Raw genomic sequence first — 23,941 nt, 5'->3', positions numbered from 1 at the left:
AAAACAACTTATGGGGTTTTGATATGTACAAATGAGTTGTGGTCCTGTGGTGTTTTCAGGAAAAAAAAATGGAATGCTATGAGCTACCACTCATGGCAAGCCCATTTCCTCTTCCAGATTTGAAATTTGAGCAGTTTAACTAATGACTATTTCAGCTCCATGTCCATTAAATCTCTTTTCAAAAGCAAATTAAAAATTAACTGCTAGCAGTATTGCAGTCTTCAATAAAAACTAGGCCTTTTCATTTATAATTTGCAATATTAGATAATAGTTTGTCATATATAATTATTTTTTTCATATTTTAATTTATAAGAGTTTTCTACCCATTCTGTAAATTAAACAGAAGCTTGCATACCTCCTGGCATAAGATCTAAGCACTAATGCTACAATCTTGCTTGATAGAAAGAAACACTTTCAAACACTGCTCTGGAAAGAAAAGAGTTTCCCAAAACTTTATGAAGGTGCTTTTAGCACCACTAATTTATTTAAGAGACACAACCTAACAGGCCATCAACACTAGCTGATGTTGAAACTTTATTCTATATTATTTTCCTCAGAGAAAGGAAGGTAACACCAGCATGTACAGGCACTGCAGCAACAAGTCTAGGAGGTTGGTTTGTTGGGGTTTATTTAGTAGCACTTTACTGTAACACCAGACCTATGGGGCTGATCAATTGTTTGGGGGTTTGTTTTGTTTTTTTTTTCTTCCTGTTATCCTCCACTGCATAGAACGAGGCCTCAAACACTAACCCTAGCCCCTCCACAAGACCCCCTCACGCACTGAACACCGCCTGCCCGGTGCCCAGAGGCCGGCCCGCCCTGCCGACCCGCGGGGTGACCGTTAGGGGAAGCGACGGGCGCCCCGTGCTGGCCGCCCCGCTCAGGGGGGAGAAGGCCTCCCTCTTCCTCAGGGCGGGCCCGCCCTCTGGGGCGCCGCTGGTGCCCTAGGCAGCGGCAGACCCTCCTGCCCAGGCGGGGGCTTGGGTCCTTCTCTCGCCATTGTTGCCTTGCTTTTTTTGCCCTCAATCTGCTCCCATCGCCTCCTCCCCGCAGCATAGCTGCCGGCGCCCTCTCCAGAGCAGAGTGGCAGCACCCAACAGACCTCGCCCTGTTCCTCAGCTGCCGCCATGGCCACCCTCAGTAAAGCTGCACTGAGTTCTGACATCTTTCAGCTTGGAAGAAAGCTACACTCTCTCACACCTTTGGCACTCATTGACAGCTGTGAGGAAGCCAGAGACCTCAAAAGATGCTTCTACAGAAACAGACTAAAACCAAGTATTTTTATTAAATAAAAAAATAATCCAGAAATCCAAATGTACTCACATCAGCTCCTGGCTCTCCAGGCAGGCCAGGGGATCCTGGTTTGCCTGCATCGCCCTCTGGACCCTTCAGGATTTAAGTGAACAGTTAAGCAGGTTTCAGAGATGGAAGCAGAAATAAAACTCAAAGCCTCTTCTCTCACAAGAGCAAATGCAAAGTAGCTGAAATTACTTACCGGTGGACCAGGGGGACCGTTTGGACCTCTCTCCCCCTAACAACATATGAAAAGGAAGATACTAATCAGAGCTACCACTGATTTTCAGATTATCAGGAATAATCCCAAACGGATTCTTTTTGTAAGAAATTAATATTAAATCCATGTGATCTCTATTATAGACTAACAGAAACAGTCACAGAAACTTCTAACGGGAACTGAGGGAAAATACACTGTAGCTCCTATGAGGAATAATAGCACAAATCCTCATCACACTTTAGTATGAGTGATACTACGTAATCCCTTTTGAGATTAGAATTATAATCCCCCTACACCCCATTTAGGGCAAATAACCACAGCATATGATGCTGATTACATAAAATAAGTAATTCTGTATTTTCTATATCAGCAATAACCTGAAAGGCCACCTTCTCCTACCACCCCAGCCTGCTATGGAGTATGAGATCCATTTACACATATCGCATGTCAAATTCCTCAGGGTCAAATGCTGACAGTGAAGACAGTGTAGGTACACCTTGAGTTATTTCCCGTTTCCTAGGCAGGGCATGGGAAACACTTACATCAATGCCATCAATACCCGGAACTCCTGGTGGCCCTGGTGGACCCGGGGGGCCTGGTGGACCAGGGAGACCTCTCTGACAAGGAATAAAAATGAGCAATTAGAGCCTGGCAAACCTGTGAGAGCCAGTCTGGGTGTGCTGACACAACTAGAAACGGCTTCTGTGGGTTAGTCAGGGTGTCACAGATGTGATGAGTTGCTGTGTCCTCACTCCATGGACGTCAGGACCCGCAGGCCCTGTATCCCATCTCAGCTGTTGCTGTGATGACCAGCAATGCTCCCCTCATGGGATGAGTTGTTAAACCCCCCTTCCTGATCCCAGCCACCCTCCTGCACCCCACAATGCTGACAAGGCAAGGGGGACTTGAGTCCCTCATCCAGCAGGATCCAAATGCCATATGGCAATGATAGGGTAACTGGAATAAAGAGAGTGATCTTTGAGGATCAAACAATGAAATTCACTGAGCTTCTCTAATTACTCATTCAGCCAGCAGGAAGGATAGAGTCTTCCTAAGAGCTGGTGAAAACTTAAAACAACCCTTTCCCTACTTCTCTGGCATGCTCGGCAGTTTCCTCTAGTTCCTCAGGGTTACATTAGCATCTACAGAGGTGCTTTCTCAAAGCACCAGGCTCCCAAGGGGGAGGCGGCAGGCGCCACCAGCCTGTGGAAACCTAGAGAAAGGCTCTTCACACCTATAATGGGGGGCTCTGTTCTCCTTGGCCTAAGCTCCTGCCACAGCCCCACAACGGTGCTCTGTGAGCAGATGGCTGGCACAGGCTCTTCTGCTGAGCCAAGGCCTCTGGCTACCCACAGTGTTGCTGCAATGGACTCCTTTCCTCTGCACACCAGTCTTCCCAGTAATAATCCAGCCAGTTGTAGATGGAGCGCAAGCCCTGCCATGTCACCGGGTGATGCCCACCAGGTAGCACCATGAAGGCACAGACATGGCACCCACTGCCTTGCAGTCAACCTGCCTTTACCAGCACGTCAAGGGAAGCTACAGATACCATGGGAGAGAAAACCCTCCAGCAGCTCAGTGTCAGGGCATGACAAAGAGCATTTAGCCTCTCTTCACCCACATCTCTTCCCTGAGCATGGAACACCATCCCTTCCCTCACACTTACCTCGATTACGGTCTGGCTTATCTGCAAGAGAGAAAACCAGAGTCAAAGTCAAACTTACTTGAGCTAGGCAGAGGCAAACAACCTGCAGGAAAAGCCCCAGAGGCAGGAGGCCCCGCAGAGCCATGGCCGTGAAGCAGCTGCTAGGGCCAGCGGCCGAAAGGTGAACCCAGCGGCAGCCCCTCACGGCTGCCCGCTATCGCCTCGGGGAGGGTCGCAGGGATTGGATGAAGACTGAAGGCTGGGGAGGGGAGGACTGAATGCTGGCAGCGCATTAACCCTTTGCCCCGCTGTTACTGCTTTGGGCACCGACCCTCACCTTCCCCCGCCCCCTGCCACGGGTTTCACGCCGTCAGGCTCCCCGCTAAAGCGGCAGCTACGAAAATCCCTCCCGCCTGCAAGGCACCGCTTTTGGAAGTCTCCCCCAGGAGAGGGGCTGAGGAAAGTAAGTCAGGGAAGGGTTAAAATGAGGCTGCTGCCGCTCGGGACAGGATTTCCAGTCACCAAATTCCAGGCAGGTATGGTAAAAACAGGCATCTCGGGCCAGAAATGGGAAGAGAAACTGGGGCTCCTGTGGGCTGCACCGGCAGGCAGGGACTCGGTGGCAACCTGGCTGCGGGCAGAGCAGGGCAGGGCAGGGCAGAGCAGAGCAGAGCAGGGCAGGGCGTGGCGCTCACCCGGGCCGGCAGCTCGCCGCAGCCTTCGCGCTGGGGTCGCAGGGGGTCGCAGTGAATCACCATCCACTGGATTTCGAACTAGCAAAGGAGATAAAGATGACGTTAATTTGGGTAAGGGGGGCACACTGGCTGAGGGTGTAATAGGAGAGACGGTGGTCGGGTGACGGAATGCTTCAAAAAGTAGGCGTTTAGTGATAATAGCTACGGGTGACTCTGAGAGCTCAGTCCGGAGCAGTGCAACACCCTGCATTCCCCCACCCTTATCTGTGGAGGTCTTTTAAAGAAGGGCATAAACTCGCGGAAGGATTTAAAGGACAGATTTGTCAGGTGTCATTTTTTACATGTTCTTTGTAACCACAGGCATTTTTTCCTCGTGCTATGCGGTGGTTTTATTCGACACACAGAAAGATTTTTCTCTGACAGTTGTGTCCATGAAGAATGATAGGTCTGAGATCAGAAACGTGGTACAGCATGAGAAGTTCAAAAAACAGGATCATATGCACATTGGCAACAGCCTGCAACTGACTAATATACATCTGTGAAATTCCGCATCTTTGAACTTTTGTATTTGCACTGGAAAATGACAGAGGATTAAAGCAACCCTCTTGTAAACTGCAACACAAACTGCAACCCGAACTCGCTTGATGTGTTATATAGATTAGAAAACATGCCCTCTGCTGAAAGGTACTTAATAGCTCAAGCATACAGCTTCAGCAGTGTATCTGTTGATATATAATGCATCACATGGAATTTTAAGTACCAGAAGCATATTAAATTGTGCATATTAAATTATATATATTTATTGTATCTAAGTTTAAAAGTCTCAGATTGTTTTCTCTTCCCATCACACATAGTATTAGCTTAGATTACAAACCACTAACGAGTTCTTTATCCAGAGATTTCCCAGTTTGATGACAAAACTTAGAGGCTCCTATTCTTTTCATTATAGACGGCTGAGGACTTGGGGGGGGGAAACGGATGGGGTGTGGGGATTTTCTTGTTACAACATAAAACCCTGGTATGGAAAAGGCTGATTTCACTTCTTATTTCTTTCCTGCTCTGAGTCTTTTCTCTTATTCTGTTGAGCTAAACTAGCTCCCCACAATCCCTCCCACCACATAATGTCTTGGTGCTTCCTGGCTGCTTTTTGTGCAGAAGGCAGACCGTCATTCTCTCCCACCACCATTCTTACGCTGATGTAGTTGCATACTGACTGCTAGAGCTAATAAGTGCTTTGAGTCTGAAGTCCTTTAAGATCTCTGCAAGACACCCACATATCCACAAGTTGCTTTTCTGGCTTTTTTCTTTTGCTTTCCCCCTCACCACTGCAGTGCTGCCACTCCTGAAGTCCTCATTATCGCATCTCTACTGTTCTGTTTACTTTGCAGTCATCACAGTTTCCAGAGTGCTGAGACTAGAGCACAAAAGAGGCAGCACCCTAGTTTCTTTTACCTGTTATCTGACACCCCTATCCTTGTGTCAGTTCTCTACCTCCTTTATCTAATTCTCGTATTAAAACCTTTCCCAGTCCTTAGTACTAGGCAACTGAATGTCATCACATACATATAAAAGTACTGAATGTTGACTATAATTTAATAATGCAAGGCAGCCATACAATAATAAAAATAAGAGGGTATGGAATCTGAAGACGAGGATCCTTAAAGGGGCATAAAAATAAGATCAAATGATACCTATATGATAATTTATTTGATATTGTACATAGGTTCTGAGTCTCTATATTATTCACTTCTGAAGCTTACTAGCAGAGGGAAAGAGATCAATAATTGGCTCTAAAGCAGTTTGTAATCTATTTCTGATTTAAATAAACTAATTTAAATTAAGATATACTTGGTTTTAAATGAAGAGTTTCTACTTTTTCAGGCCTTTTCTGCCTGTTTAATATAAAGTTAAAATTATGTTAAATAACATTAAAATTTATAACTCACCCATTCAATAGTCAAGAAATGTTGTTATTAAGGTTGCCCATACAAATTTAATCTGTATGTAGTCTGAAATTCTGTAATTCCACACTTTCCTTAGAATAATCCCTCATTTACAAGACAGAATAAGCAAGGCTGTGGAAATTATTCCTATACTGCAGAAACTGTAAATTTGGAAGTAAATGGGGCAAAAGGTGGTAAAAAAAAAGATGGCTTTGTGGAAAAGGCAGGCAGATGCCACTGAATGAGTCAGCTTTTGCCTCATAATTCTTCTAAGAGTGCTGAAAAAATATCTGACTCAGAATAGCCACAGTGGAGAATATTCTCTAGTGGAATTCACTAGGGAATATTCTGCATGGGGCTGGAAGAAGGAATTGGATGCCTGAAATGAAGCATCTGGGTATAGGTTATGTAAAAAGGCTGATTGGTAACAACTGTAACTGAAATCAACTGTCTTAAGCTGTACTTTCAACCTAAAACATGGTACAAAATCCATAAAGACTGAAAAAATTACCTTTAAGGTGTACCACCAACAGCTGATATCTGCATCAGCACATTCTGGCTTTTTATGTAGAGAATCATTACCTCTTTTTTTGTCTTGTGTGTGTGTGTCTAGTTTTGGTTTCTGTACTAAAGTGAGAAAGATTTGAGATGACAGAATGCTAATGACTGAGTTGTGTTAGACTTTGATGCATGACTGTCTAAGTGCCAATATCTGTGTCTTCAGAGAATACTTTTTTAAGTTTAATCCCAGTTTTTCAACTTTGAAAATAAAGAGGTTCACCTATTAATGAGATTTTAAGACGTGATTGCTTGCTGCAGTGGGAACTTGACTCACTGAGTCAGGAAACACTTTTAGTGTCTCGTGTTTTCTTCCAATGCTCTTGAATGCCCAATCTCTTTGGTTTGTTCAAGATGGGATTTGAGTGGTGAACATTAAGTAAGACCTGATACTTTCATGAGTCTAAGACACACAAAGTCAGAATACATGAAGCAGTCATCCTACGCAGAAAAAAAACACCGATCATTTACAAAACACTGTACCATAATGTGAAATGTAAAAGGAGTTGAAATATTTTGAAAATGCAGCTTTGACATTTCTTAGTTCACAGTTGCTTAGTCAGACAGTATTATTTTAAAAAAAATATAAACTGTGGTTGCTCTGTAATGCTTTTGCTTGGAGTTTTTGTCACTGTTTTGAGCAAAAATTGAGATAAAATTCGTCTGACTTTTTAAAAAGAGAAATACAACTCTTTTGTTGGCAAGGTAGTAAAAAGCGTGACTGCCCTCCCATTGATTTAGGAGAGGTGAGAGAAGGGCAAATATGCCCTAGCCTTGCTCTCAAAGTACCTTTTCCCTCACCAATATTTCACAATGATCCTGTCAACTGTGTTAAGCTGATTTAAAGGATGTCATTATTTTGAAGATGTATCAAATAGACGTTCTATCAATATAAGTGCAAAGTGTTATTAAGGAGGAAGTACAGGCACAAAGTTCTCAGAAATGAACCTCAGATAAATCAAGGGTAATTATAAAGCAAAACTATCAAATATGATCTTTTAAGAACCATAGTGTTTAAGACCCATAGGCCAATATTTCTGACATTCATTTTCCAAGATTCCTCCAGGATTTTATTTCATCTTAATTTGTTAGTCAGCACAGATATAATTGGATTGGTTATGTCTGTCTGTTCAATGTTTTGTCCTCTGAAGTTCAATGGAACTGCCTGTAAATGCCCACAGCTTTGCACATCTCAGTATCAGCTATGCAATTCACTTGTCTTATTAGCGCTTTAGACAATGGAGGTGAATGTTAAGATGTATGTAAGACCTAAATATCTAGGGCAGTATTTTCAGTATAGCATCAGTCTCAGGAAAGCTTTTAGCAATACCATAGGCTTGAAGGGAAACTGTGACCCTCATATCAATGACATCTAATTGTTCTAAGGGTAGTCTACTATCCATTGTACTTTTAAGTGACCAAGAATAAGCCACACATAAACATGTCTAATTCTACAGCTATTTTTAATTTATTTTATCCATTTTCCTACATCTCTCTAATGGGTTTTTAAAGCATTTCTTTCCTTGCATCTTTTTTCATGCCATAGATCAGTAGAGTGAATTCTGGTGTTATTTGACTTCCCATAGCAAGGATTCAGCTTTCTAAATGTGAGTTTTCACAAGGTGAAAAAAAAATGAGATCTGACTTTTTACAGTACATGGACCCAATCTGTTCTCTGGTGTAAGTTAATCCCTATTCAGCAAATGCTAATATGCAGTTTCCTCTTAGATATTAAGTCATGTAGCTGCCCTGAACTAGTTAGCAACATTAAATGTCAGTTAAATAATGACCAAGAATCACTTCTAGCAAAGTGCTTAGTGTCTATTGTGAGAAAATCTGGGCACTGCCTCTGAAATTGCAGAAACTAAGGCAGTGTATATAATTTCACAGCAGTTAGTCTTTGAGCAATAAGAAATGAATGGCCTTACCTTTCTATAACAAACACATGATTTAGGAAATAAGTTCCTTTTCAGTTTTGAAATGATAATATTGCTTAGATTTTATAGTGGATTATTTGAATTACTTTTAGATAAAAAGAACTATGTTCTTTTTTATCTAGAAAAAGATAACTGCAGCTGTAAATCTGCAAAAATTTGCCCTCCATAACACATTCTTCTGAGCCTTTGTAAAGGCTCAAAGGCAAGCTGTAGTTTCTAATGGAACTCTATTACTCTCCTAGGCAATCATAAGAACAAGCAATAAAGATTCTCTTCTAAAATGACAGCTATTGCAGTGCACCTACAAGAAGCTGACCTATTCTGCAAGATAAATAGAGCGCTCAGAATACTGGGGGGAAAAAAAAAAGGAAGAAGAAGAAACAGAAAATGTATGTCCTTTAAAAGTTATAACACTGCAAGTAATATACTTTAACAATGCCTAGAAAGAAATCAGAAATTGTGCCTGGTACATATTAAATAATCAAGACTACTAAGATGATTAAACTGAATTTAGTGAAGCAAGTTGAAGGATAAACCTAGAATATACCCAAAGATAGATTTATTTACTCAATTTAAAGAGAAACTAAATACACAGGCTAAACCAGAAACTTGTGCAATAGAAACAGCCATTTTAAAATTACTAGTCCATCAGATTGTGTAATTTCTTTATCCTAGTTTCAGTGAATATGGTCTTCCTACATTTACATTTTTATATCTGTTTGGATCACTACTTATTGTCATTTTTGGCTACATAGCATAGGCTATGCAATATAGTCTAGTGAGTCCTATGTCAAGCCCACAGGTCTGTCTGAATTATAGTGTATTTTCAGACATCCAAACTCAGCTTAAACTGTAATGTGATGCGTCTGTTCTTCCTTGCCTTGTAATTTGTTCCAGAAGTTTGGTTTTGGTTTTTTTTTTTCCTTAAAAAATATGTCCCACATTCCTGTTTAAGGTCTACCTTATGCATAGATTTGACTTTTTTGTCTTGTGGTTTTTTTTTCACGTTGCCGTTGTTGCAAATCTCAAAGATTATTTGTATACAGGAAGGAATTGGAAGAAAACATTTAGGTTACCAGAGTTAACACCTTCTCCTTTGCAGGCATCGGCTCTATCTTTTCTGTTATACAGAAATACAGTAAATATAACTGAATATTCCCAGAAACATGCTAAAGGCATAAACAAATATTTTGTGCGTGAAGTGGTGAATTATAAAAATGGCTTAATTCCATTTTGTCCTTTCATCATTGAAGAAGTGTGTCCTATACATAATGTAGCTTCACACTAGTGCCTAATGTTATATGTGCTTAAACACAGATGTGGCTGATTTTAATGCTAGACATTCTTCCCTCACCACTGTGTGAAGAGTCTACGGTAATCAGTGTTCCTCATACCTTCCTAAAAAAAGCATGTGTCTGCAAAACATGGGCTGGAGAGGAGGTGGGATGAAATTCCAGATTTCTTCTGCTGTTTTTCATTCTTTAATCCTAGCCAAAGTTCAGCCAGAGCACCAACAGAGAAGGGGGAGAAGTCCAAGTTCTTGCTGAGGTGACCTCAATACCACATCTTTCTCCTAGTATGTAGGTTGCCATTTCAAATCACTGCTTCAACAGACACCAGGAACCCTCCTTGTTTTTTGTGTGAATGACTCTGTGTTTAGCTTGGGAGCATGGTTTACTGTAGCACTATGCACTAGGTGTTGTAATACTATTATGTTAATACCTATAACTCTCTGTGCATTTAATCTAAGTACCTTTCCAAAGAGAAATGCAACATTGTGATAGATTTTTTCATCCTAGTAGCATGTATAGAATATGTAATGTTTTCATCATCCCATACATTCATCCAAAGGCATCCCCCAGACCAGTTAGTAAAGCTAAGACATGTATGCAGCTAATCCTTACATTATCAGATCCAGATGATTACTTTTGAGTGACATTTTTAAAGATTAACTTTTGTTTCGAACAGAGTTAATATAACTTTTCAGCTGTTGATATTTCCTAATTCACATCTATAGCAGCACACTAGAGAGCCACTGTCAGATATCTGGGGCAGCTTTCTGCCATAATTTTTCAAGTAAAAGTGATTTCTATCCAGTGCAATATAGTAACCTGTACATACAGAGGTGATGAAGCATTCGAAACTTATTTTTTTGCAACATTTCCCCTTTCAAGCTTATGCAGTGCTGATTATCCTGTGGTCACATTTTTTACAGTCAACATGAAATATACTTAAAAGGTTCTATGTCAGCACTCTTTTTATTTCAAAGTTGAAGAAAACCTTCAGTGTAGGGATGTGGAAAATGATTATGCTATGTTAATTAGCTGATTCTTTTTTACCATTCAACTTGTTTTGAAATGAGTATCCTATAGGATAGGATATCCTATATATATAAAAGATACTTTTTTATATATATATATACACACATTACCATTCATATTTTTGCTCTTAACACACTTAAACAGGAGCCTTGGTAAATAACTTTGGAAAGGAACTTTGCAATATTTTCTGCATTTTTTCGACTGTATTTTGGAACTATATTCTTTTAATTTACAGAGTGAATTCAGAAATAGCATTCCCAAAGTCTTAAATGTCATTTAGTGCTACAGTGACAAAACTGTCACATTATTCAGCATAAAGTGCATTGTAACTCAGTAGCTGAAAAAACACTAGTCAAGAAAACACTTTGATGGATGTCTGAAAGCCAAAATGCTATTTGACAGATACAGTTGTTTGGTATTTTTGTCAGAAATTACAGGTATATCCCTTTGTATGTGTCTTACCTTACTTGCTCATCTCAGGAACCAGATCAGATAATCAAATAATAAAATCCCTGAGGTTTTCCATATTTAGTCTTCTTCATTGAAAGGCACAAAATCATTCAGTATTTACCCATCAAAAGAAATCTCCTTGCAATGTAGTAGCATGAAGAGGATATCTTCAGCATTAAATCCACTAACAGGATACAGAATAAGTATTTGACTGCCTACTCTTGCTATACAGAATAAGAGAGCACTCCATAGTGAGTTTAGGTGCCTACTACAATGAACACAGAAGGTCATATATCTAACAAAGGGGGTCACAGCAGCCATGAAATGGGGGGTGAGCTGTCCTGGGCTAGCCACCAGAAGCTATTGTGGAAACGGTGGGGTTTGTCTCAGCTCTGTTGAGACCTTCGCTTGGACTGGATCTAGTCTCTGATGTTACACAGATCCCTCATTGGAGTCATAAACGAGAGGTTCACTGTCTACTCCAAGTCAGTCATGTAGCTCTAAGATTTAAATGTGGGCTCACTTCCTGTGTGAACATCAGAGTATATCAAAAAGAACCTCTGTCAATCATCTCACTTACAGGAGATATTCCCTTTCTATTAAGGATTTAAAGTATTTATTCTGCCAGTGAAACATCTAATTATCTCTAGCTGATGGTCAATGCACACATATGAGAGGAGTCCCAGTTCTTGCTCAGCAAATGTTTTGCTCTCTTTGGTGTGAAGTACAGCCCACAGATCCATGTCCTGAGACTTCCTTCTAGATCAAGCTCCACATATGAGATAAGCAGATGAACACCCAAGTGATACATCCAAACAGAGCAAAATCCATTGACAAACGTGTGGATGTCTGAGAAATTTCATTATTGAAACAGAGACATAAGACATCAGGGTCATCTCTTACCTTACATGGGTATATGTGCAAAATTTTAAAAGCAAAGCTAGTACTTACATGCCAGGGAGCTGTTATTTTCTTCCATTTTTGTTCTCAGAAAACATTTGAAGATCCATTCCACAAAAAAATTGTTAAGTGTAAAGATCCAATAAAACACTTTTGGCAGTAATAAAATATTTTGGAACTTACCGGAACTGAAATTTGAGGATTATTTTTAAGTTTTCCAAGCACAGCAAACCCATCAATGCTGATTTTCGATTTTGGCTTTATGTTTAAGGATTCTATTTTAATACAGTCAATAAAAAGTGTGACACTGTTTGCTTCCACGCTTATCATAAGCTTGTGCCATTGGGAATCAAACAAGAAAGGCAAATGCAAAAATGATGCAGTTTGGAGGCTTCCATCTGCTGCTTTATAAGAAAACTCAACACTTTTCATTTGACCATTAAGATCTACTCCAACTTGTTCTTTTCCTGAAGAATCCTGAATCTGCCAAATAGTCCAGTATTTCTGAAGTGTGGCCCCAGTCATCCGAAAAGTAGTTAGAAAGGAATATTCATCTGGCAATCCATTGGAATATATGGCACTGTGTAGGATCAAAATACAGTTAATTTGTTGTGTATTTGTTCTGAAAAGCTCCACACATCACCACAGAGTAACGAGGAACAGTTTCTCAGCTGAAACGTATTTCAGCCATGCTTTTATCAGTGCTCTTTCTGCATGCAGAGTCCCAAAATGGGATGTCCTTTTGAGTCATTAGTGTTGATGATGGCAACAGGAACTGGTTCAGAAATATGGGCTCTTCCAACATTGTACAATATTTATGATAACCCTTTGTAAGTGTAATGAATGGAGCAACAGCAGACTCCTACTTCAGATTTAGAAAGGGTATCTGGCAATTATGCTGTTTCCTACTGTTATACTTACCAAATCAATCAACATAGTCTGACTTTTTAATTGACCACTTAGTACAGATCTCATTTCGTTTTGAAGGCATAAGAATGCCTTTTGCAAATGTATTTTCTTGTTCAGCCTGACGATAACCATTTTGTTAATGTATTAGCTATTGCTTCATCAGAAATCATTCAACAAAACTTTCATGGCAAATGCATGCATAGTAAGAACCCACGCTAAACATATGTCCTGTGACATTCAACCACAAGACTACAAGTAGCAGGGAATAGGTTTGTCACATAAAATGTTTCATTCTTTTGCAACTCCTATTACATGTGAGATTTAGAAACACAAGTTCAACTGGCTATGTCACCGTTCAAAGCAGTGATGCAATTCTTTATTCCAAATGTGTCAGTGAATGCAGTAGAGTATTTAAGAAATATGCCTTCTTATATGCAATGGATTGTAAAATTTTAATGTCATAATCCAGCTGACATCAATAAATTTGTTACCATTTATTAACATTTAATAACTTGTATTTGAATAAATTCATTAAGTATAGAGACATGCAGAGCTATTTTGCCATCAGCATTCATTAAAATAACTTCTCAGGCAAGTAGGCATTTTGAACAAAGATTATTTTTGAATGGCAGACCAAGCCTATCTCAGCAGCAATTTAGCCAACATTAGTGAACCTCAGGCTCTAGGCTAAGGGGAAAAGAAAAAAAAAAGGCAAACCACAAAAAAAGGAAAAAGAAAAAAAAATTGCATAAATTAGTTCTGATTCCGTATGCTTGATGATTACTAATTTAGTAAGAGGGTACTTCCAGATAAAATCTCCAGTTTGCAGTTTGGTGTGTGTCCAAAGCTGTAATGCAATCGTGTTCCAGCAGGCGACGGCACAGCCTCAGTAAGATTTCAGTAAGGACCAGAACAAGCCTGGCAGCTTCATCTGATTTTGTACCCGAATTCGGGCAGTATTACATACTACCTGAACCGTTGTTTTTATTACTTTTTCTTCAAGAGACATTATATACACCTGAAAGCTGGTGTATGAGGAAGGGGAAGGTTTAGCTGGAAGGTTATCTCACAAAGTGTGGGGATACGCAAAGTGGAAGAAGGGGTTCCTTGCCAGTATCTTTAAACTGTCCGTTATTTTCTATGACTTGTGTCTCTATTGACTGCAGATGCAGTCATCTGTCGCAGCTGGCGCTTTTTTATAGGGTTTTATCTAATGTGTTCTCTCATTGTTTGTTTCAGTTTGTGTCTGGCCACCTCAAATGCAAATGTTAATGTATGGACATTTCCTCCTGTTCTGAATGCTTTCCAGTGTTTACTGTTATCCACTATACTTCCTTGCATCAGGCTTCTAGCTTACACAACATGATTATATACTCTTTCCTGCTCCAGTAAGATACTCTCTTCCCCTGTCCAGACACACATTCACTGTTACTAAGCTGCTGATCCAGTTCAGCATGTCTTTTATGGCTCTCTGTGTCCTTCTTGCTCTATAATATTCCTTAAATAAGTATTTCAATCTCTTCTATTGCTAAAATATTAGCTCATCTGAGTCACTAACCTCTTCAGTTACTCGCCATTTGCTCTTGAACAAGAGCTGGTTTTCCTACTACCATACTGTAGGTGATATTGTTAGGTAATTTTTTAACTAGCCTCTCTGTGATACTCCACTTTCTTAAGTTCAGTGACTCCAGGGAATCGGATACGCTGAGCTGTGCAGCTAAAGGACACAATACTAATCCCAGATCCTCTGAGGAGAGGTTTTCATGCTTTCTCTGCCCTAAGCTTTGCTGTCATGGCAATACTGATGAAATTTTGCACCATATTTAACTATAGTGTTTGTCCTTTACAAGCCACCATAATGGTCCTCCTTCTTTTTCAGAAATTAAAGTAGAAAATAAATATGTCAACTTTTTCAAGTGGCATACAAAGGGCAGAAATTGTATAAGAACTTTCAACACTAGTAAGAGAAAACTAAATGATAAATGTAATTATAAGAAAACAGTAGATACAAACTCACTGCAACACCATGTTTAAATATTCACTTTTTAAAAAGCTTTCAATAACCAATCAGAAGAGCTGCTGACTTTACACTAAAGACTTGGTATCAGCAATGTGACTCAACATAATGAAGCACAGCATGACCTATTGCCAGAAAGGTACTCTACAGGGAGCTGTTACTGTGTAAGATTTATACCTCTAATTCTTCAAGTAATGCAGAAACAGATTCTCACCTCAGTTATTCCAACAGTAATAAAAGCTATTCCATTGGCTTTAGTGGTTTCAGTGTATTTTAGTGCACAGTTTTTCACAGAGCCTGTAATCCTTACATAAATAAAATTCTATTGAAGTTAGCAGCTTAAAATGCTAAATACTTGGAAACCACAGCAGATTTACCATGATATTTAAATAAATAATTGTAGAGAAGTTATTCCTTCATCTCACTGCAAAAGCTGCTATCTATGTAAGCACTTAACTTACTTCAGTACATTATTTTTAACATATATGTTTCCAATTCCACTATTTTATGGAAGGAAATCAAACAATTTTAAATTTAGAATCAGGCAAGTGAGCAAAAGAAGAATTAATATGACAAAATATGTCAAGCAGAAAGACCAAATTCAGTCCTGACTGATTTCCTAACCCCTTAAAACTGACAGGCATATAAGCCATCAGAGCATTTTTCCTTACTTACTTATTTTCTTTTAATCTTTTTCATAAAAGCCTAAGAGACACCTAAGACTCTTATCAATCCTGTAGCCTGAATGCTTACCAGGAAGATTTCTTTGATATTTCAAAGCTAAGTCCTACCTACCTTGGGTGACATGGTTTAGTGTGAGGTGTTCCTGCCCATGGCAGGAGGGTTGGAACTTGGTGATCTTAAGGTCCTTTCCAACCCTAACTATTCTATGATTCCATGATTCTACAAAAGCACCGATATAACCAAGACAAGTCACCTGACTAGGTGGTGCAAGCTCTGAGTAATCCCACTGATTTCAGGATTCATCAAAAGCAGCAGAGTACATTAAAAGGTTAGCTATATACTGACCTGAATACTGCTACTAAAGTAAGTGCTGATTTTGTTAAGCCTGTTTCTTTAAAAGTTAATTTACTAGGTGAGCATTATTGTCTATTGAGATAATGGACATCATCCTTGCTAAATAAAGATTTTAGAAATGTTAGTACAACCTACTAGCGTTTGGTGTCGAAACTTTTCTGGCCAACCACATGATAATGCACTATCATAGCCCCAGGTTCCTTTGCTCAAGCTGGTGACACTTGTATCTGCACCTCCTGAAGCCTCCTAGAGTCCTAGCTGACCTGGCAGGCACTATCTGGCAGCCACCATATAAAAAACAGCACTCAAACCTAGCTAAGCATTTTTAAAAGCAACTGTCCTAAGTCATTAGACAGAAGTTATTTGTTAGGACTCACTGCCCTCCTTTGATCTCTATTCTTCAGAAACATACAGTTCTGAGCTAATTATTTCTTATGACCTAATTAGCTTCTTAGCTGCATTTGGTCTTTCCCACTACCATTTGTCATCATCAATATCTATGTAAGATATCTTAGTCATAATGCAAAAGGAAAAGCATCTCAAGAACTTTGGTGGCTGGAATTAGAAAGCCAGACCTTCAGGCATATGCATTTGGGGAACATTACTTCACAGAAGAGCATTATTCCCAAAGGAAAAAACAGGAATTCAGCCTATGAAATTCTCTGGATGTTCCAAGCTTACTGATAAAGCTTTATAAACTTCCTGCCTTCATTTTATAATTTCTTACCACATTGTGCTTGTCATGTCATGTGTTAAAGTGGTCTGCAGTACACCACTGCCCCAAATATAAACACTGTTCAAAAGGTGTCTTCAATTTTTATGTTGTTGTTTACTTTTGGCAGAGGTGAGGATGATGCAAAGGGACATCATTTTTGGATCCATAGGTAGCCTATGGATCCATCAGTATGCCCAGGACTTTTCTCTGATACTAAGTTCAGCTGGCATGAAAAAGTTTAAACATCTTACTTCCAAAATATGATGACTGCATACAAGCCGCATATTGGGAATTGTCCATGGCTTATGTTAGCTGCCAGGCTGTGCCCAGGAATTCTTTAAAGAGTGCTAACTAGTCTGGACTCAAAGCATGCCAAGGTCTTTTCTAATATTTTAACAGTATAGATCATCAAGTGTGAACGCCTTGGAATGTTCCCTGGCATTAATTTATCCATGTGGACATGGGGGCTTTGTGATGTGACAGCTGCATTTGTGAAGCCAAAGGATTAAGATTTCATCCAGTACCTGAAGATAGATAGCTCTTTTCCCCCATATGAAAACATATCATGAACATACTCCTTTGTGCTAACCTTGCAATTAAAAATCAACACCATTATTATCCAAATTAATGGTAATAATTTTGTATTTACTAACTCTTGGACATCTACAACAGGTACATATATTAAATTAAAAAATGACAGGTTCACTGTGTCAGAGGCAATGGGTATGAGTCATGGCAGTTTCTTATTACATGAAGAACATGTATATGGTTCTTCAGCAGATTTTACTCTGAAGGGATAGCCTATAGAATCCCTAGCCTATAGGGATAGCCTACAGTATATCCCTTACAATAGAAGGGGTAGCCAATGGGAATTTATTTACATGATGGGGAGAAGCTAAAGTCAAGAGTTATACGCAGTCATTCTGCTGGACCTTGGCAAGTATGCTAAGCAGCAAAAAGACCAAGCTACAATTTAGTAGTGCTTTAAGGAAGCTACATGAGCTTTTCAAGGCATAAGCTATTGCTACAGCAAATACTGAACAAATACACTGAGCAGTGACCACCTAAGCTCTCCTTCCAGTGCCATAACCATCTCAACAGGGGCTTGTCTGCCTTAGTACAATGATCATATGCTAGTTTAAGAAATCATTTTGCTATCTGTGGTAAGTACTGACTGAACAGTGACAGTCAGGCAAGCCCTCTGTGCTAATATTTCAGTTGGCTTGCTTGCCATTCCGATGCATGTGCGCACCTCCTTATCTCTTCTTCAAAAGCCTAGAAAGGCTTATGCCAGGGAATGGGCTTTCTTAAGAAGACCGCTCCCTATTTCATAAGGCAAGAGAAGACACTGTCCACGGCTGTTTGGGTTACCTGGTACTAATATGGTTGCTCATTAACAAAGGTGTGAGAGGAGATCTCTGCAGCAGAGCAAGCGCGCAGAGCCTGCTGCTGCCTGACGTCCTTATTGAGGGTCCCTCCCCTGTGTCTCTATGGCATGGGGGCCTTCGTGCCTATGTCAGCTACCCACCTGGGGAACAGTTTTTCCAAACTCACTCTACTTTTGCCTCCCCTGTCTCTTGGCGAAGCAGGAGGTCTCAGCGCCGGAGGCAGGTACCGGAGCATTACACTCTTCGTGTGAGTGCCCTGCGTCAGCTACAGCAGCACCCGTGCCTTCGGCCTCCCGCGGTCCCCGTGGCCCGCGCAGCCCGGGCGGGGCGGTATTTCAGCACCACGGGCACGGACAGCTCAGCGGTGGGGGGTGGCTCCTCCTTCCCCTCCCTTTCATTCCCCTCTCCTCGGGTCCTTTCCTCTTCTCCCTTCTTTGCTCCCTTTCCTCCATTCCACTTCCCTCACCTCCCCGTGAGCTGCTGCCCGCCGGTACCCCAGGAAATATTTGCATTATCGTTAAATACTCGAAGCGTGAATAAAGGGTAGCGGGGGGTGGCCAAAGGGAAATGCAGCAGGGATTTACGCCTGCTGCAGTGCCTGATCTGAGAAAGCCCATGCTATGCCCATGCTATTAAAGATGCTCAGCCTTCTTTGAGGTGCTCTGCATAGCTTGCTAATTCCTGTAATGCTTGTCAGCCATTCCATCATCCCCGATTCATAGCAGTAAACCCCACCTAACACACACACATTATAAACATAATGTGGAGAGTTCTGTTATTCAAAAAAATTATTGGAAATGGCCTAAGGTGTTCCTCTCCTGTGGTGTTAGCCTCAGTCGATTACTGCCAACTTCACTCTTTCTGAGACAGCTTACTGAGAGAGGCACACTGCGAAACAACTCTGGAGCAGAGCAGCAAGACCAGGCTCAGTCACACAGCAGCAGCACACTGATGCTCTAGAGCACTGTCAGGACTCAAGCCTTGATCCATGCCCCAGGACAAGACGTTTAGCTTGAGTGCAGATGACTAGCTCTAGTCAAGGCCAAGTTTCAGCTATACCATGAGGTAGCATTGCAGTGTAACAGCACAGTGTTGACTGAAAGTACAAGTGTCTTGAAAATATGGTAGATTCATGATACTACAGCACCATACCCAACCAACAAGCCCAGAGGCAGTAGTCAGCTCAGATACCACAGTGTATTTAAGCTGCTGGTATAAGCTTGATGTATATCAAGCATATATCTCACTAGAGCCACCTATAGCAATAAACCTAAATAGTCTTAAAAACGAAAATATTACCACTTCGGAAGTTCTGACTGTTCCTAAACTATGAAGCATGAGTTTAAAAGCTGAGTATCTCCAACTTTTAGTGAAATTAAGGTCCTATTTGCCATCTGTGTTTGGAGGCACACTTACGCTGTAGCAACCTTGATTTGCCACGGGGATGGAAACTAGCCACGAATCTAATGTAACCAACCAGTTAAACTGTAAACTAGCTTAACTTGACGGCTACAAAGGTAGAAGCTATGGAGGACTGCATCAAGGAAAAGTTGTCAGTGATAGCCAGATTATGTCAGAAACATTTTGCACTCCAATTATTCCTAGCTGGAACAATAGTCCAATTAAAGGCCTTGCCAATTTATTGCTAAGGCATTCTTAATTACATAAGGTGCTGGACCAGAATCCAGACTTGCCTCAGTCTGGCAAAGACATCTCTATCCAGCTGTACTGTCTCTATTCCTTCACTGGCAGCAAGCCTGGGCTGCAAAACAAATGCAAGTAGATTCTTAAATCCTGTCTCCTATTGCAACTTGCCTGTGACATGTTTAATAATTTTCATGTTTTATCATTAAGTGACCATAAATCAGTCAGGAACATGCATGTACCATTTACCGCAAAAGAAAGAAATAAAGAAACAAAAAAAAAAGAGTACTCCTACCATTAGTTTCTATCCTACGTTGTCTCTGCAGTCCTTATATGATCAGATAGATTCCTTTGTATCAGTGTTTTGGGAAAACATTCCTCACCCTCCTCCTGTTATCTTTTCTTTGATTCTATCATAGAATCATAGAATCATCGAATAGTTAGGGCTGGAAAGGACCTTAAGATCATCTAGTTCCAAGCCCCCTGCCATGGGCAGGGACACCTCACACTAAACCATCTCACCCAAGGGTCAGTCCAACCCTGCCTTGAATACCACGAGGGATGGAGCATTCACAACTTCCTTGGGCAACCTATTCCAGGGCCTCACCACCCTCACAGGAAAGAACTTCTTCCTTATGTCCAATCTAAACTTCCCCTGTTTTAATTTTAACCCGGTACCCCTTCTCCTATCACTACAGTCTCTAATGAAGAGTCCCTCTCCAGCATCCCTATAGGCCCCCTTCAGATACTGGAAGGCTGCTATGAGGTCTCCATGCAGCCTTCTCTTCTCCAGCCTGAACAGCCCCAACTTCCTCAGCCTGTCTTCATATGGGAGGTGTTCCAGTCCCCTGATCATCCTCATGGCCCTCCTCTGGACTTGTTCCAACAGTTCCATGTCCTTTTTATGTTGAGGACACCAGAACTGCACACAGTACTCCAAGTGAGGTCTCATGAGAGCAGAGTAGAGGGGCAGGATCACCTCCTTCGACCTGCTGGTCATGCTCCTTTTGATGCAGCCCAGGATACAGTTGGCTTTCTGTACTGGGAGCGCACACTGCTGGCTCATGTTCATTTTATCTTCAACCAACAACCCCAAATCCTTCTCTGCAGGACTGCTCTGAATCTCTTCTCCGCCCAACCCGTAGGCGTGCCTGGGAGGTGTGCCCTCAGAGAAGTGTGCGCTCTCTCTTTTCAAGTCATCAACAACTTTTGGCTTCACTTCGTAGAGGTGAAACTCATTTTATTGACAAATCTTGAGGAACCCTGAGCAATATCATTGGTAGAGGAAAGTGTAAGTCCCTGAAATTGCTTTTATAGAATCAGTGTGGTCTGGTGGTGGCAACAACAAAAAAGTTGAACTCCTCATTCCACTTCCAAAAGCTTTGCAAATGAGATGATCTAGATGGAAAGGACATCTGTCTCCTAAATGATAATATATTGAAAAATATGTGTATATATTTAAATGTCAAACAACAAAGGATATTACCTGGTTGGGATCCTGAAGTCTACATTGGGTCCCAATTTATAAGCCACTTGTAGAGAAGTGGAGCCCACTACTCTCTGGATAATTCCTTGGGAAGCAGCTTTTTCAATTTGAAACTGAGAAATCAGGTCAAAGCCTACAAGAAAAAATAGACGTGTCCAGAATATAACTTCCATTGTAATTTACTTGGAGAATTATGCAGTCACAGGGCTGAATATAACCATAAAGTTTCTGAACAGCAGCTTTTCCCTGAGAAAGTCAGAATGCTACTTGCCTGGTAAGTCATCTTGGCCAATCCTGATTGTCGGGCAGAGATCAGTTCTCTGACTGGCACCCAGAATGACTGGTAGTCCTGCAAAAAAGGGTGAATTTATTAACCATGTGCCTGCACAGTGCCTCAGATTACCTTAAAAACATTAAGTGAAGCAACTGTAAGAATATTATGAATTAAATAGAATTCTAAATAATAATAGTTACTATATGTATATAAGAATTTAAACTACTCAGTGCTCAGTGAAGCCCGAGGTCTAAGAATATAAGCATATGTTTCTAGAGAACTCCAAATTTAAAAATATAACTTGACTGATTTATTTTTTCAAACCTTCAAATGAGAGCCTTATAATAGCTCTCTTGCAGAGCTATGGAAAAATAGTTGTAGCATAAGAAGGCCTGCTGTGTAAGGAGTTTTTTTGGTTTGGAACTTTTGGTGGTTTAAGCAAACTTTGAAAAAAAGGCCAGTTACCTACATCAACAGTCTCCCTAGTTGACCAAGGAAGCTTAAACAAACCTCATGCCAACTAAAGAGGCTGTTGAGAAACTGTTGGCATCTTTTCCATCCTGGTATTCCAGGTGTTCCTGCTTTCCTCTGTACCACATTTGATCAGAGAATGATTACTTATTAAATATAGGGTGGGAGCAAGAAGAATTTACAGACCTTTTTCTTTGTTGATCTGAACAGGAAAGTAGAATAAATTTGTCTGAGGAAACCAAATTTCTCAGAATATTATCAGAAAGTCTCGAATAGGCATAAAAACCTACTAGATTCCCATAATTTTAGGAAGGAAAAGTAAACATTTATTTGAAGAGTTTAAGAGTTATATGCAAGTCCAGTGCCAGGCCAATCTTGGAAAATGTTAGTAGAGTCTGGATGGGGAAGAATGAAGGGTGCAAGTTGGAGATTAATTTCTAACCTACAGAGAGCCTCTTGTGTGCTGCAAAGCCTCAATCATAAATGTGGGTTTCCTTCTGACAACATAGACTTAAAGGGAACATTCAAGTTGACATGTTACGGCTTAGAAAAGGCCTCATTCTATATTATTTGATGAGACATATGGCTGGCATCCAGCCATATACATTTTGTGCCTAGCAAATAAAGTAGAAACAGTTTGTTGCCACACGTAGCAGAGTACTATCCAACTGGAAGCGCTGAAAGACAGGAGGAGGTTTGTGTTCTGTATCTACCACCTATACCCAGATTTTAATCCTTACCTTAAAAATACATCTAATAGTGAGTTTAAAATAACACACACAGCGCTTGCCTTTTACCCTCTTTCTCATAAGCATACATACATATATACACACACATTGACAGTTCTTCCCTTCTGTGGTGACTAGCTAGACAGGATTTTAGTTGAATAAGGCCAGAATAATTCTCTTCATAGTCAAAATTACAGAAAGATGAAATGCAGATAGAGTTTGTCTCCTTACTTGATTGGTGCTGGATGGTTGCTGAGATCAAAGACCATAGGAAACTACACAAGTAAAAGAATGCTGTAATTTTCCTGTAAACAGAAAGAAAACTCTGGTATGAATCTGTAGTTTCTGACAGATTTTGTTATTGACTTTCTTCTCAGAGCCATGCACATTAAATGTGTAAAACCCAAAGTTAAGGATTTACTAACAGATTTGACAAGACAATTTCTTTACATGAGAACTTTTAATTTTTGCCTTATAATAAAACATGTCAACAAAGCTCTTTCCATTACTATTTCTTTCATATAATGCTGTCATAAACCCAAATAACAAAGGCAGCAGCTGGCAAAGACAGCTTTAACTATTCTAATCTCTTATTTACAGATTTCTCCAAATCCTACTTGTTCTCTTACCAGTTGTTTTTCATCTTCACTGCTGGCTTTCTTTGTTTCTCTCATGTGAATGTGTAGTGTATATAGTCACACACTCTCCTTCACTCTCATTAGTCCTGTAGGAAAGAGAAGCAATGGCTGCAGACGGTTCCTCCTGCCCCATGCAGGACCCAGCAGGGAGGGAGGTGCAGGCTGCTGGGTCTGTTTTAATCTTGCAAAGGGAAGGAGGTGGAGGCTGGACAGACGTGTGTGTCCTGGCAGGCTCTGAGGGCGGACCTCTGGAGCCAGTTGAATATAAAGAAGGCAAGACAGAAAAGGCTGCTGCTTGTGCCAGCATCAAGGCAGGCAGATTAAGAAAATGTGAGTTCATTGATGCCAGGCACTGAATTGTGGGGTCTGTTGTTCAGCCAGGAAAATGAAAGAATAATGTGGACCATGCAGTTTGAGGAAGCTGGTGGCCCTGATGTGGTGTTAAGACCAAAAGCTTCAAGAACAAGGGAACCTTGGTCCTATAAAGATGTTATTTTCATTGCTCACTAATTTATTCACCAAGTAGTCTCATGAGAAGCCTAGCTGGAGTTATCCTAGTTGATTATTGTGAGTAAAACCTATTATGTAAAAGGGTTTTCATTGCTTAAACTCAAACTTCTTCAACGAATACACATAGGCATTACTAAGCAGACTCCTGTTCTTCTGTTGTC

The 23,941-nt window shown here is 40.6% G+C and overlaps 1 protein-coding gene across 1 annotated transcript in view; it reads right to left on the bottom strand.

The window, feature by feature from the left end:
- COL9A1 (collagen type IX alpha 1 chain) overlaps positions 1-23,491 on the bottom strand; it is a 67,736-nt gene extending 44,245 nt beyond the window's left edge. Inside the window, exons 1-10 of the mRNA XM_061460527.1 lie at positions 23,262-23,491; positions 22,864-22,937; positions 21,431-21,508; positions 21,160-21,292; positions 12,146-12,542; positions 3,854-3,931; positions 3,180-3,200; positions 2,056-2,130; positions 1,496-1,531; positions 1,324-1,386 (exon numbers count right to left, since the gene is read on the bottom strand). Coding sequence (XP_061316511.1) covers positions 1,324-1,386; positions 1,496-1,531; positions 2,056-2,130; positions 3,180-3,200; positions 3,854-3,931; positions 12,146-12,542; positions 21,160-21,292; positions 21,431-21,508; positions 22,864-22,937; positions 23,262-23,275 — 969 coding nt within the window. The 5' untranslated portion in view covers positions 23,276-23,491. The remainder of the gene's footprint in view (positions 1-1,323; positions 1,387-1,495; positions 1,532-2,055; positions 2,131-3,179; positions 3,201-3,853; positions 3,932-12,145; positions 12,543-21,159; positions 21,293-21,430; positions 21,509-22,863; positions 22,938-23,261) is intronic.
- Positions 23,492-23,941: the final 450 nt, after the last annotated feature.

Source organism: Pezoporus flaviventris, unplaced genomic scaffold, assembly GCF_033815535.1.
Source record: "Pezoporus flaviventris isolate CSIRO_AGI_PZ_B2104156 unplaced genomic scaffold, CSIRO_AGI_Pfla_v1 ptg000031l, whole genome shotgun sequence".
Lineage (NCBI taxonomy): Eukaryota > Metazoa > Chordata > Aves > Psittaciformes > Psittacidae > Pezoporus > Pezoporus flaviventris.
Note: the sequence above shows the minus strand (reverse complement) of the source record. Positions and strands in the feature narration are given on the sequence as shown.